At 34.6% G+C, this 14,081-nt stretch overlaps 2 protein-coding genes across 5 annotated transcripts; both read left to right on the top strand.

The window, feature by feature from the left end:
- Nucleotides 1–498: 498 nt before the first annotated feature.
- LOC125208265 (magnesium transporter MRS2-I-like) lies at nucleotides 499–3,191 on the top strand. The gene is made up of 11 exons (XM_048107848.1): nucleotides 499–1,027; nucleotides 1,100–1,129; nucleotides 1,383–1,539; nucleotides 1,641–1,762; nucleotides 1,935–2,009; nucleotides 2,092–2,295; nucleotides 2,407–2,451; nucleotides 2,547–2,591; nucleotides 2,739–2,768; nucleotides 2,860–2,979; nucleotides 3,051–3,191. The coding sequence occupies exons 1-11, from the start codon at nucleotides 782–784 to the stop codon at nucleotides 3,135–3,137; spliced, it is 1,161 nt and encodes a 386-aa protein (XP_047963805.1). The 5' UTR covers nucleotides 499–781; the 3' UTR covers nucleotides 3,138–3,191.
- Nucleotides 3,192–6,184: 2,993 nt separating this feature from the next.
- On the top strand, nucleotides 6,185–12,651 carry LOC125207612 (E3 ubiquitin protein ligase DRIP2-like). 4 transcript variants are annotated; one of them, XR_007173997.1, is made up of 9 exons: nucleotides 6,185–6,362; nucleotides 6,478–6,743; nucleotides 7,575–7,674; nucleotides 8,066–8,384; nucleotides 8,476–8,921; nucleotides 9,013–9,066; nucleotides 10,490–10,562; nucleotides 10,741–10,982; nucleotides 12,451–12,651. XR_007173997.1 is itself a non-coding variant. In XM_048107020.1 (8 exons), the coding sequence occupies exons 2-8, from the start codon at nucleotides 6,629–6,631 to the stop codon at nucleotides 10,909–10,911; spliced, it is 1,278 nt and encodes a 425-aa protein (XP_047962977.1). In that variant the 5' UTR covers nucleotides 6,185–6,362; nucleotides 6,478–6,628; the 3' UTR covers nucleotides 10,912–11,197. The 4 variants fall into 4 exon arrangements, 1 of the variants encoding a protein (XP_047962977.1); XR_007173996.1 differs by lacking the exon at nucleotides 12,451–12,651 and adding an exon at nucleotides 11,250–11,301; XR_007173995.1 differs by lacking the exon at nucleotides 12,451–12,651 and adding an exon at nucleotides 11,199–11,300.
- The last annotated feature ends 1,430 nt before the right edge of the window (nucleotides 12,652–14,081 follow it).

Below are 14,081 nucleotides of genomic sequence, written 5' to 3'. Positions count from 1 at the left end.
TAAAAATATGTTACCTGCAATAAAACTAATTTGGGGGCAATTATAGGTATGAGAAATGTGATTCACAATAATTGCACGACATTGAGAAAGAGACACGACACCGAATGGACAATTGCACCGCCTGCTTTCTAGTATAATCGTGGCCTACCTCATCGCCTACAATTGCTATATTTTTGTTTTCAATATAAAGTTACTACTTTTATTATTTATCTTTCAAAATTAATTCCATACATATATATGTCAATAGCTTCGCATTGGACCGAAATAGTATATCAATAGATTTGCACGTGAGTGGTGGTCCAAGTATTCTCTTTTTTTTTTTTGTTATATTTTCGGATTTTAGAAAATTTAACATTTTATTACAAGTAGAAATAAGATTATGAATGTGTATCAATGTAAGCAACACTAATTATATGTTGTTTAGTTTCTCTTATGAATTAGTTTTGTGTAAAAAATTAGATGAAGAAGATAATAGGAGTAGTATGTTGGATAAAGAAAGTGGAGCATGAAGTGTAGAAAGCAATTAGTACTATAATAACACAAATCCAAAGCAAGAAACAATTGGCATGGTGAGTAGACAACCATGCAATTGCAAACCGCAGCAAGCAAACGTGCACAGTAGATAGATCAAGATGGCCCCTCCACTTTCACAATCAATTCATCAAACCCCACACACAATAATACTACTACTATCAAGATTTGATTGAGCTTTTCCACCGCTCATGTCGTGAGTTTGTTTTTGGCTCAAATGAAACAAAAAAAAGATAATTGTTGATTGTTGATGATGGAGCAGAGTAGTGATGAATTGGGTGCGGCAATTGAGATGTCGTTCAAGAAGAAAGCTGCGGTTCCGAGGAATTGGATGGTGGTGGACAGCTGTGGGGAAGGGATGATTGTCGATTGGGATAAGTTTGATATCATGAGACGCCTCTCCATTAATGGCAGAGACCTTAGGATTCTTGATCCTCTCCTCTCTTACCCTTCTGCTATTCTTGTCAGAGATACCGCCATTGTCCTCAATTTGGAGGTAATTCCTTTTTCTTTTTTTTAATTCTCTCCCTATATACTCTTTTAATTTGATTCATTTATTGTTTTGCAGCATATCAAGGCGATTATAACCACAGATGAGGTCAGTTATATACTCCCTCTCTATGTTTTACTGGTTTTTATGCAAATCTTGATATCACTATCTATATGAATCTCCCAGCTAGAATGTGAATGTTGTTTGTGTTTGTGTAGGTGTTGTTGGATTTGTGTTCATATCTCAATTAATATGAATATGAATCTTCCAAGTTGAATGCAAAATGTGTGTGTAATCTTGGTATGAATATGAGTGAATCTTCCAAATAGAAGGTGAATGTGTTTGCTCTATCTCTCTGTAGGTGTTGTTGAGGGATCCTCTTGATGAGAATGTGGCCCCAATTGTTGAGGAGCTGCAGAGGCGACTGCCTCTTGGCATTGGTCGCGGTGAAGGAGAAGAAGAGGAGCTGCTAGAAGCGCGCAGTGCTGGTGAACTAGACTCTAATGAACTAGTAACAGGTTTCATCTCAAAATAGTTTTGACAATTCCGACATTTCTTTTCTATCTTTATGATTGTTGGTGCTCTGCTTTTACTTGCTTTGTTGCTGAAACTGTGCTAGATTTCCCATTTGAATTTCGAGCGCTAGAAGTAGCATTGGAAGCCGTGTGCAGCTCCCTCGATGCACAAACTAGAGAACTCGAGATTTCTGCTTATCCTGCATTGGATGAGCTCACGGCTAAGGCAAGATACATTGAGTCGATTTTGTGTTCCTTTTTATACTCTTGGTCAGTATAATTACAATTCCTATATGAACATTCATAACAACTGATTCTTCAACATGTAGTCCAAGAAATCCATATGCACACTATAGTTGCGTTATTGATTTTGTGATTGGAAAAATCTGCATATGCAGACAAACAGCACAAACTTGGACCGTGTGCGCAAGATGAAGAGTTCTATGACAAGATTGACAAGTCGGGTTCAAAAAGTAAGCCCACTTTTAGGCTCTTGAGATGGGAAATCCTCGTAGCTCTTTTGCGTTGTTCTCCATTTAGGTGTTTGTTTTGTAGGTGAGGGATGAACTAGAGCAACTACTGGATGACGACGATGACATGGCTGATCTGTATCTCTCAAGGAAGATGGCTATGTCAGCTTCCGTCTCCACTGAATCTCTAAAAACAGAATCAAGATTTTATAGCAGCAGTAGCAAGGGAAGTGCAGTAACCACTACTCAAGAAGAGAATAATGTTGATGAACTTGAGATGCTACTTGAGGTTTTCTATGGAATCCTTTGCTGCAAACCTCCGAGCTTTCTTCCTTAATCTTAACGTTCGGAACACTATTTAATCATATCGTTCTGAACACTATCGATACTGTTTTTACAGGCTTATTTTATGCAAATTGAGAGCACTATGAACAAGCTGACTACGGTTTGTCAATTCTTGTAGTAGCATTTTCAAGATTTACACATATTGTTACTCTGATTTTTGTGTTTTTATTTTTGGAATTTTTGTTTCTTATGTAGTTGAGGGAGTATATTGATGATACAGAAGATTACATTAATATTCAGGTAATAATATGATTGTTTCAAAACTACTGCTGTGACATTTTGCACTATTTGATCCATAGGTTGGGAAATATATGCTACTATGATTTATGCGAATATATCAAAGCCATTCATATTATGCTCTTGACAATCTTATTGTGTTTGATGCAGTTGGATAATCATCGGAATCAGCTAATTCAGGTTTACTAGTAACTTTTTATCTCGTAAAATTTCATTTTACCAATACACGTGCAACATATGATTGAAATCATAAACTTGTATTCTTGTGCAGCTGGAGCTGTTTCTGAGTTCAGGCACAGTGTGTTTGGCTGTGTATTCTTTAGCAGCAGCTATTTTTGGAATGAATATTCGATATCCATGGAGGGAAAACCATGGCTTCCTATTCAAATGGGTAAATCATAAAAATTTAAATATTTTTCTTAGTAATTAAAGAAAATTAACTTGTAAATGTGTGTGATGCAGGTTGTGATGGTTACTCTAGTTGTTTGTGGATTCCTTTTTCTGTGGATGATCTCTTATGCTCGACATAAGGGTCTTGTTGGTTCTTGATAGTACAACATTTTGTTACATTAACCTTGATAAAGAAAGAGTATTTTTTTAGTACATGCTAATAGTAGTTTATTAATTAAGGTATGAAATGCACCACCAAAAATTTAGATCCTTTAATTTGGTCAATCGCTGTTAATGGCGATGGAATGAGTTAGCCCTTCAGTTTTGTGGTTTGGATCTTTCACCTCATTTATAAAGCAGAGTTGGTGCAACTGCACACCAACCTTAAATGCCATTGTTTTGAGATATACTCACTTCACCATCACTTAATTAATCGAATGGAGTAGTACTTTTTTAAAGTTGTTTATTTCATTCAAATTTCAAAGGATGCGTTTGTAATTATGTCTTGCAACCACTTTCTATATAAACAATCCGCCTATAATCATTTGCGGCGTAAAATTTTCGAAGACAAGTATTGACTTTTCATATATTTTGTTAGTGTTGTACTAATAGTTTCGAGTTTCCACCATTTGGAGATATTTTCGTTTAAAATCAATACTTTAGAAGTTAAATTGTAATTTAACAACTAATTTCATTACACAGACCAAGATAAATTATCCACTTCTATATCCAACCTATGTGCTCATCATTACGTTATGGTTCCAGCCACGTTTATTAATTGTTTCAACTATCAAGAACGAATTTATTGTCTTATCTCTATTAAAAATAGAAATTTTAGTTAAGTTCCCATATGATAGAGATGTCATAAATACCAAGCTCCATTCAATTTATTGTGAAGTGATCTGTTTTTGTCCTAAATACAAAGAAGATGCAGGAAACAATGGTTCATGCATAATAGTCAATTAACGGATTTAACTAAGGATATTACCAACATTCCCCTCCTCTGTAAGGAATTAAAGTGTTCAAGATATGAATTCCAATCTCTCTATCTTAAAATTGAAAAGAGGAAATTAATCAAGAAATAGTCGAAATATCTTCACAAGACATCACCCCAAAAAACTGCTATTTTATGAGTCTTCAAAAGGTATAAGTTAATTTGTTACTAATTTTTAATTAATTTGTTACTATATCAATAACTTAATTTACGAGTCACGAATTAATACATGTGCGAATTCGAGCACCAATTGGGAAACATGATCTGATGAGTCTGATCTCTACATCATTCACTGATTAAAGATGATTATTTGCACATAAAATATTGTAATATCCGATTTCAAGTAGATCATTGAAATAAAAAAGAGTTTCGTGTAATATCATTAGAATATAGGTGTGATTTTAAGCGCACACGATATCATACAAAGTTCTTTAATTAAAGTAATATGTATTCACACCATGTGCGTACATAATATTGAAAAGACTTTGTATAATTTCATATGCAGTCAAGCCTGAAAACATGAAAAAGTTGTTACTTTAATATCTTAAATTCTTTTTGACCGTCACATATGAACTCCATTTTAGAAACATACATACAAATATTATTTCCGACAATCTTCAAACATAAATGGATGTGAGCCAATGAACAATGAAACCATTTTTACATCACATATTCATGTGTTGTCGGTGCATATGTTAATTTTTTCTTGCAACAAATATATGAAAGTAGTGAAATTTGAACAAAGCTTAATTGGTTCACTCGACTATTCTAAAGGAGTATTTGCACCGTTCACCACCTTACAAACCAAGTTTAAGAATTAAGACTTAAAAAATATTTACATCTTTATAAATGGTATAGATAAAATGATATTACAATATTCTCGCTCCCACATATCCAATATTCCATGAATCAATTTTCTTAACCATGACACTACGATAAATATTTTTCTAAAGATGCAAAATTAGGGACGCAATCACTTGCGTTGGAAATTTTTCATGAATTTCAACATTTACCACCACCATTATACTGTATACACTCACGGAAAGTATATATTCAGAATTCAGAAATGGAGTGGAATACAATGAATGCATGGTAATGTTTCTACAAGGCATGCAAATTAATGCTCTGAATATAATTTACGACAATTAATTTTTTAGGAAAATCAATTATTTCCCTATTTACAAATACAATAGGCAAATTGTCAAACAAATTAATCACGGAGTTTAGTATAATTCGGGTCGGTCCTATACTTTTTAAAAATGAAATCATTTGAAAAAGTCGCATCAATCTCATTCAAAAGTTTCCCGTTGGCCTATGTGTACAAATTTTAATGACATGACATAAATGTGTATCGATTAAATGATATGGCGTATATAACTAACTAATGACCATTTTTAAATCACGGAGTATTGACAAATTCAAGTATGTCCCACAAGATTTTTGAAATAGAATATGAAATTAAGAAAGTTTCAATTTTTCTCAATTGTCGCCTCCATACATAAAACAACGTCGTCTAGGGATACTCAAAACGATGTCGTTTCACTAAAGTAAGTACAGAGTAATTTTTAACTTTTCTTTCTATTATCCAAGATAAAATTACAATCTTTTTCATCTCTATCTTCTCTATGTAACCTCAAACACTTTGTTCATAGTCAATCAATATTATTGACATGGAAGAAAGGAAGGTGAGACAAAAAGAGGCATAGAAGATGAAGCAAAAAACAGAAAAGAAAGACAAATAAAATAAAATAAAACAATTAAAAAAACTTATTTTAGTACTACTAACATAGTACATTGTGTTATAGCAAAAGTATTGTACCGAAAAACATCGTTTGCATAGATATTTTTTTGTTGATGCACTAGCCTCAATTTTGTCTAAATTAAAAAAGATGAGATGATTATAAAAGTTTCAAACTTACTGGAGTAATGTATAATTTTAATTTTGAAAAAGTGTGAAATCAACAAAAATATAATCATACTCCATTTAGTAATTTATTTGGCAAAGCCTCATCTGACACAGGAACGTTGTTTCGCCCAAATTAATAAAAATACAGTATTGAGATGATTTGTGAATAATTCAAATTGGGTGAATTTTTTCAAGTCTGAGCAGCGTTTATTACAAAAAGAAAAGGCTGCATTTCTTAGAATAGTAAATACACAACATTTAAAAAGGGCTTTATATTTCGGCTCATGCTGATTGTAACAACAAACCCTTTCTCTCTTTCTCTCTCTATCCTTTCTCTCTCTCGATTTCGACTTCTCTCCCGCACACACTCGCATACACCCAGAGATCATCCACGACGCCGGCGGCACACCTCTTCAGCCTTGACCCCACGTTCCCGTTTCCCCCAAATCACCCCTACCCCAATAAATTAATCCTCGATTTGCAGGTTTCTATTACTGTTAGCCAACAATTCACATCAAATCTCACTCTCACACTCCACGTCTCTTGTTTTCCGAACCTCATGTGATAGTTTTGTGGTTTTGGTGATGGGTTTAATGCAGGCGCAGTAGAGAGAGAAAGAAAACGGACGTAAATTTAATCCGGCGGTTGGGGGCATAGCATGCACCAGCACCAGCACCAGCACCGCATTAGATAACGTGGGTTCGAGCGCGGTGGTGTTGTTCCGTCGAATTGGGTGAATTGGATAAGACGATGTCGCACCAGGTGGTTCAGGTCAGGAGGGAGGCGCTGGCGCCATGCATGACATGCCCTCTCTGCCATAAGCTCTTCCGCGACGCCACCACGATTATCGAATGCCTCCACACCTGTGAGCTTCTCATCTCTTTTTTATTTCTGATTTACTCGTAGATCGTGGATGGTTGTTGGGATTTCGATTTCGATTTCGATTTCGATTTCGAGTTCCAAGCCTGCCCTTTTTGACCTGGGTTTTTCGGTTGGAATCTGGCGTGGATTGCGTTTTATTGATCTGGGTTTTTAGATGCGTTTGTGGTTTGCTTGTGATTTTTCGTTTTACGACCTTCTCTATCTGGGAATTTGTCTTTTGTTTACTGAATTTGTTAATCCGCGCGTAACAAATTGTTGTGTGTTTAGTTGTGATATGTGCAATGTGAATGCTGGTGAATTGAATGGAATGATATTGGATTAATGTCCTTTGCTCTCATGTTTTGTTCACGAAAGTGAGTGTGATTTAAGAATCTTGGATGTAAATGGGAGATATGCTCAACCACACGCTAATTAAGATTCAAAACCTAATGACAAGTGTAAAAAAATTCTCACCAAATGCCCTAAACATGGATGTGCCAATTAGCCATGTGTGCCTGTGCGGTTTATTGTTGATTATGACTATACAGCTAATCAATAACCTTTGAACGACTTATTTGAATTTGACAGTAACCATTTAAGTTTGTTACTTGTCTCACAACGTGTGGTCAATCATATGATTAGTCAGGAAATGTAAATTTGCTACGTTTTATGCAAAGAGTACTCATTGTTCTGATGCCATGTATGCATAATTGGTGAAATTGATGATGCATTGCTTTTCTTGCACTAAAATTTCCAGTAATTTGCTTTGCGTGTTTATACATCTTTGAATATTTGTTGCATTACCTGATATTCTCCTTTCTATGATGCTATATAGTTTGCAGGAAATGCATATACAAGAAGCTTTCGGACGAGGAAATGGAATGTTGTCCAATATGTAATATTGACTTGGGATGTGTACCATTGGAGAAGTTGAGGTCAGTTCAACTGTATTGGTTTGATTTACTTGATATTGTCACATATGTATTCCAACTTAACTACAAACAAGGATACAACCTTTGCAAAAGCACACAACCTTTCAAACAAGCTTTTATGCAGTCTTTATTCCCCTTTGTTGCACATAGAAAAGCTTGTATGCTAGTGAAGTTAAGTGGATTTTATGGTTAAGTTTCCAATTAGATAGTCAGGGTGGCAATTTATACTTGGCTATACTCTGAAAGTTCTGTCAAAGTTAACTCTTATGTTTTACTCTCTTCTATTGTTGTTATGTGTTCCTAGCTAATAATTCATGGACATTTCTGGATTTGGATGCAAATTAGAAGGGTCTTGTCATTGTTTTACTAATAACTCGGTAGCATTCCTGATCAGGCCGGATCATAATTTGCAAGACGTGCGGGCAAAAATTTTTCCACATAAGAGGATTAAAGTTAAGGCCCCTGAGGTAGTGACACCTGTTGCATTGCCTGCTAAGCGGAAGGAAAGATCTCTTTCATCCTTGGTCGTCAGTACACCACGAGTATCAGCACAGGTCGGCATGACTGGGAGAAGATCAAGATCTATTGCTAGAAAAGCATCAAGAGGATCCAGTTTTACCATAGAAAAGCCTGTTGGGAATTCTGTTGAGGACCAAGCTGAAAGCTCTAGCTCACAAGAGATGCTGAACAAATCTACTCCCAATAATAGACAGGTATGTGTAGTTTAGAAGATTTTGAACATCAGACATCAGCTCTTTTGTACATTCCATGTACCAATCTGAATGCTTACTGGTATTGCTGCAGAACTCCTCTGCTGGTGAGCCATCAAATCATAGTCCTGATAAAGAAAGAGAGAATTGCTCTGAGCAATGGGAAGGAAAATTTGATCTGTGGAAGCCTTTGACTTGCTTGGTCGAAGCAGCAAATCGAAGTAAATCCTCTAAGTCCAACACACAATATTCGCATGTCAAATCTGAAGAGCAGAATCCTTATGAGAAGGAGGAGGGTCTTCTCAGAAAAACCAAAAATAAGGAACAGAGGAAGAAACCCAAATTGAAAGAAGAGAAGAATTCTAGCGACCATAACCTTCTGGAAATTGAGAGGCCCAGGAAGCTACGCAGAGTCCGGCAGAAAGCGCAAAATTTTGGGAACTTCAGGGTTCCCCCTCAGGCTGTGCTTGATGCTGCAGGTGCTAAATTCGACAGAAGAAACTGTCCCATTTGGTTTTCTTTAGTTGCCTCCAATGAACTGTAAGTAGCTCATCTCCAGCTTTATGAGGACTGGAAATTCTAAATGATAGACTTATTTACTGATGCATCTGGTTTATAAAATAATTTGCAGGGATGGAGATGCATTGCCCTTGCCTCAGATTTCTGCAAGTTACTTAAGAATAAAGTAAGTTCTTACAATGGTTTAATTTGCTGTTGTGGCTGTTGAATGTACTGTTTCTGCTTTGGCATCACAAATAAGAGGTCCATTTTTTGTCTTATGACATCATATATAGAGGAAGGAGAAAATCAAGACATATCATTTGTGGAAAATAAGAAATCAGTGCTTGAATATTAAACTTATTTTTCTCTTTGACATTCTACGTTATTGTGATTTGCACTATCATGTTACTGTGTCAGTTTGATAATAAAGTGCTTATTAGTTAGCTTTGCTTTAACTGTTCTGATCAATTAATTATGATATTTCTTTCTTTTACAAAGTTGAAGCCATTGTAAATGTACATCCATATGGTTGGTGTTAAGTGTCTGCCAACCTTGTTTTAGTTATCTTGGTGGACAAATTTGGAAACTAGTGAAATCATGCATGTATATTACTTGTGTTACTGCATAATTTGACCCTTTATCTCATGAATCTGTTATGACACATTATGTAGTCTATCTGAAACAATCTTAGCAAATATCAGCAGCTTTTAACCGTTTTAATCTGCTTTTGAAAGCCTACATGTGAAAGAATTTGCTTAACAGAAGTATAGGTTTTCATTGATGATTTCTTATGGAGCTGCATCAAGTATCTTAAGATTTTGCCCATATTTATTTTGCTTGGATCCTCATAGTTAGTTTCTTTGTCCGGCAACTTTTCTCTAATTAAGTTGATTTCTACAATTAACTCTCTCTAAATGTGTGAAAAACCCTATCTAACTGGGCATGGTAATAGGCTACCTCGTTACTATGAGTGAGTGATATTTCTGTGAATGTGTAAATGCACACAATACGTGTGTTGATGTTCGTTTTAATTAAAACTGTTGGGTTATTAGCTTATATACAACTTTGCTAAATTAACATACCATACATATTTTTTAGTCACATCAATACCATTGTCTTTTTTATTGCTAGAGGGCACTGAAGTTTTTTAATGTAAACAATAACATCATAGTACAAAATAAATACTTCAACTTATGATGAATTAGCTATTTGCAAAGAGTGAAGGTTGAACTTTGAGCTGAGATAAGTTCATTATTCACTTTCCTGTGGTATATAAATCTTAAATATTTGCTGATTGCATTATTTTATCAATATCCATGTTGAAACCAAATCATCTAATTTCCTCAAGCGTTTTTGTGCACCCTTTATGCTTGGCCTTTTATCCTAATGCTTTTCTGGGCATCCTCTTTCCCCATTCATCCTCTATGTCAGTGGTCATTTTATGCATTTTTATTTTATTGCTGTTTCTTCTGAGTAATTACTCTCTGTCAGAAGATTTTATAATTTATAATGGATCACTGGTGTTATACTTTCATAATAGTACATAGTTCACCATATTGTTTCTATTCTGTGTAGTGTCTCAAATAACTGAAGCTTACTTTTTATAGGGATGGAAGCATAACAGTTTCATTCATTCAAAAGTACCTCAAGAGGAAGTTAGATCTTACAAATGATGTTGAGGTAACCTCATTTCTGTAGTCATTTCACATTCACTTCTGCTGGAGGCTAGGTTCCCATTATTGTTTAACGACATGCATGGAACTTTGTACCTTTGACTTAGCATTCGAGTTTGAGAAGCTTCAGTAAAAAAAAAGAGTTTACAGCTGTGATGAGTTTGTGTGATATTATCGAACTCCAGGTTGACATCAAGTGCATGGGGCAGACCATCATCCCCACGCTAACGCTGAACAATCTGGTTGATCTGTGGCTTCAAACAGCTAGTATAGACAGAGTGAAAGCCACAATCGGCTCATCAGCTAAGGATTTTGTGATGGTGTTGGGCTATGCTCGCAGGGCTCCTGATTCTTAGACCACAAGAGATGCCTTTCAGGAGCACGGTACTTTGGAATTAGGAGCAAGGTCACAATGACAATGCCATTGGTAAGATGAGGAGCGAGGAGAAAATTTGGCATGTTATAGTGATTTGAATTACCTGTGTTTTATCTTATTATTACATGATTGCACTCATGTAGGTTGCGAAACTTGCATTTTTTGTTCCTCTGTGTGTTATTTTACAGTACATTACACTGGACTTTGACATAATTATGGTCATTTCATATTTGCGACTGCTGAAAAAGCATTTTTTTTTCCTTTCAGTTGAGATGGTGTCTTTTTGTGTGTTGACATTGAAGACTTGTATTCTTTCAGATCTGTTTGGTTAGGCTGAAATCAATGGAAACATCATTTTTTATTATGTTTTTTACTGTTTGGTTGCACTCATTTTTCCTTCGGCGTGGAATTGATCAGAGTATTATTTAAAGTAATACTCCACTAAACTTAGTACTACTAGCATATAAATTCTGTTGTGATAGTTGTTTTGCAATTGGCATTATGACGAGCTTTATATCAAAACAAATTTTATTATGAAAATAATGCTGGAATTAGTAATGTATGATGTCATATGATTCATTCATAAGGGAATTATGATCATATACTGAAGTATGATCAGAGAAGTTAGTCATTGCCCCTCTTTTTTCAAGTTGCATATTGATACACATTCTGTTACCGTTTCTCCAGTAGAATCTGAATATAAATTGATCGTCACTCTCTAAGATACCGGTAACTATCATCAACCTCGAAGACTTCACACGTCTTATCAGTGTTTCAAATTTGAGATTTATAAAGCACAAGATGCCAAAAAGATAGAGAAGCTCAGTAGACACCATGACATGGTTGTACAATTTACGTCTTCACACATCTCACTCATTTATTTGGTTGTAAGTTGTAACTCAATACTAACAACGAAACTGACCAGGGATCGATGTCAATGTTAAAACCTTCTCTCAATATTTAGTTGAAATTCTTCAATTTTCAGAAACTACGTCACCATGATTCATAAATTTACCATACACCAGTGTAATTAGGTGATTTTGGAGTTGTTGCCTGAAATCTTAGGAGATTCTCATGCCTTGTGGAGTTATTGCATTGTCTTGCAAATTACATGAAGCACTATTGACATAAGATAGTGAATGCATAAAGCTCAAATTATATACAGAGAGCAAAAAATTGGCTAGTCCAACAACAACTTGAGAGTACTACTATTTTCTAATTCAGTAAATAACTATGACTTACATAATCACTAACTGAACCTTGTTCTTGTATTTTAGTTTACTTACTCTTATCAAAAAGATTTAATTAGTTCAGATTGCATTCTTGTTGACGTAGCTAAATAGACCAATCCTCCGGATTGTTACATATCAAATAACAAGATGTAATTTACTGCTACTTTTTAATTTTACACTTGCTGATTCTTTATGGAAATCTTGATTCATATTTATCATTCTAACTTATATGGTTATCTTCATCGCTTATTTCCTTTCTGGTTTTCCCATTATTTGAAAGCATCAAGGTTTCCGTGTTTGCGGTTCTATTCACGTTGTTTGCATTTTGTGCAACGGATATATCCGAAGTTGGTGGAAAAGGACAAGAAAGGAAGGGGAAGAAAACAATTACTCTTTTTCCATCACCTGTGTTAGTTTCAACAGAATTACAACTTTATGCAAAAAATAATCTTGTTAGTTTCTTTTAAAGTTGAAGATTTGGTGTTATTTGAATCTTACTAAAATTCAAATTTGGATTGGTGTATTGAGTATTATTGTGGTGTATTTTGTGTAGGCAGTTATAACATTGAGTAATTTAGTGGAATACGTCATAGTCAGTTTGTACAGATTTGATTGAATAAGTGTGACAAAATGTTTAGGTGGTGTTGTAGAAACACAGTTGCATGTCTGATTTGTCCTAAAATGTAAGGATTTTGCATCATCAAGTCCTTTTCTTTGCCCAGAAATATTGTGGGGCGACACACAATGAGTAGTAAAGTGAAACAAGAAAAAAACTACTGTATCTCTCTCTCTTGACTCACACATGAGGGTTTTGAATGATTCATGGCAACCCTAACTAAATGATGTAACTATACAATTAGTATATATATCTTCAAACATGTATCTAATATCAAATGAATCTCTAGAAGATATAATACTTCACAATCACAACTGTGCATTTTGGGTAATCTTAATTATTCTTGAAAACTTGGGACATGTATTTAGAGTAAATAGAGTACACGTTTTAAGTCCAAAACATTTTTCAAGTTTAATAAACATGCATCAACTGTAACAAATCCAGTAATTGTAAATTTCTATAAAAGACAAAAAATAAAAATGTCTCATCCATTTTACATAAAAAATGATGGAAAATAGAAAAAGGGTGTAGCTCGAATCACCACTCCACTAATTCAAATCGAAAGATTGTTGTGTCTTGTGTCATGTATGGGGTAGGGACATGATGAGGTAGGACCATGACTAACCTAATTCACAATAAGAATTTTGGTTTTTCTTTTTATTTAAAATAATAGTACTCCATGAAAATGGAGAATCTTTTATACTCCATGAGATAAATTACCATGAGATGTTTGAAGATTTGTAGCAACATTATATTTAATGACATGTTTGTAATGCCACTGCCCACTGACATATGAGTGGGGATCCTAATTAATCTTCACGTCGCATGGTAAGTTATTTCACACAACTTTTTAAATTAGTAGTAAATGTTTTTTATAGGAGTAAATTTCTAAGTATTGAACCTAAATAATGTGAGATAACTGAACTAGCTGTCTAGCAACCTTCCCATTTGATTTTCTATTTTTCACTTGACCTAATAATGTCATCTTAATAGTATACACGAGGTGGGTTGAGGATTTGGTATGTGTATAATTATAATTATAATTAAAAGGCAAATACTATGTTAAATCAATAATTTCTTGAACGGATCCCTAAAAGCAGATTTGCCTTTATATTCTTTATGGCATGCAAAAAGTAATTTGTTGGCCTTCGAAGCACGTTAAATTCTTGATTTTTTTTTCCTTCTCAATAAAGTTCCTCATTTTTCATTTTAAATTTTTGTAATAAAAGATATCTTGCCGTTGGAAAATGCATACCTATGCATTGAGATTGGAAATTGTAGAAATGGGCTCAAGAACGAATT

This window comes from Salvia hispanica, chromosome 2 (assembly GCF_023119035.1).
Source record: "Salvia hispanica cultivar TCC Black 2014 chromosome 2, UniMelb_Shisp_WGS_1.0, whole genome shotgun sequence".
Classification (NCBI taxonomy): Eukaryota; Viridiplantae; Streptophyta; class Magnoliopsida; order Lamiales; family Lamiaceae; genus Salvia; species Salvia hispanica.
This window is presented reverse-complemented; position numbering and strand designations above follow the sequence as displayed.

Bases quoted from the DNA above. Each gene is read 5' to 3' on its own strand.
- LOC125208265 (XM_048107848.1), top strand. From the start codon at position 782: ATGATGGAGCAGAGTAGTGATGAATTGGGTGCGGCAATTGAGATGTCG. The intron at 1,763-1,934 runs GCAAGATACATT...CTGCATATGCAG, and splicing joins TGGATGAGCTCACGGCTAAG to ACAAACAGCACAAACTTGGA. The intron at 2,769-2,859 runs GTTTACTAGTAA...ATTCTTGTGCAG, and splicing joins ATCGGAATCAGCTAATTCAG to CTGGAGCTGTTTCTGAGTTC.
- LOC125207612 (XM_048107020.1), top strand. From the start codon at position 6,629: ATGTCGCACCAGGTGGTTCAGGTCAGGAGGGAGGCGCTGGCGCCATGC. The intron at 7,675-8,065 runs GTCAGTTCAACT...ATTCCTGATCAG, and splicing joins GTACCATTGGAGAAGTTGAG to GCCGGATCATAATTTGCAAG. The intron at 8,385-8,475 runs GTATGTGTAGTT...GTATTGCTGCAG, and splicing joins CTACTCCCAATAATAGACAG to AACTCCTCTGCTGGTGAGCC.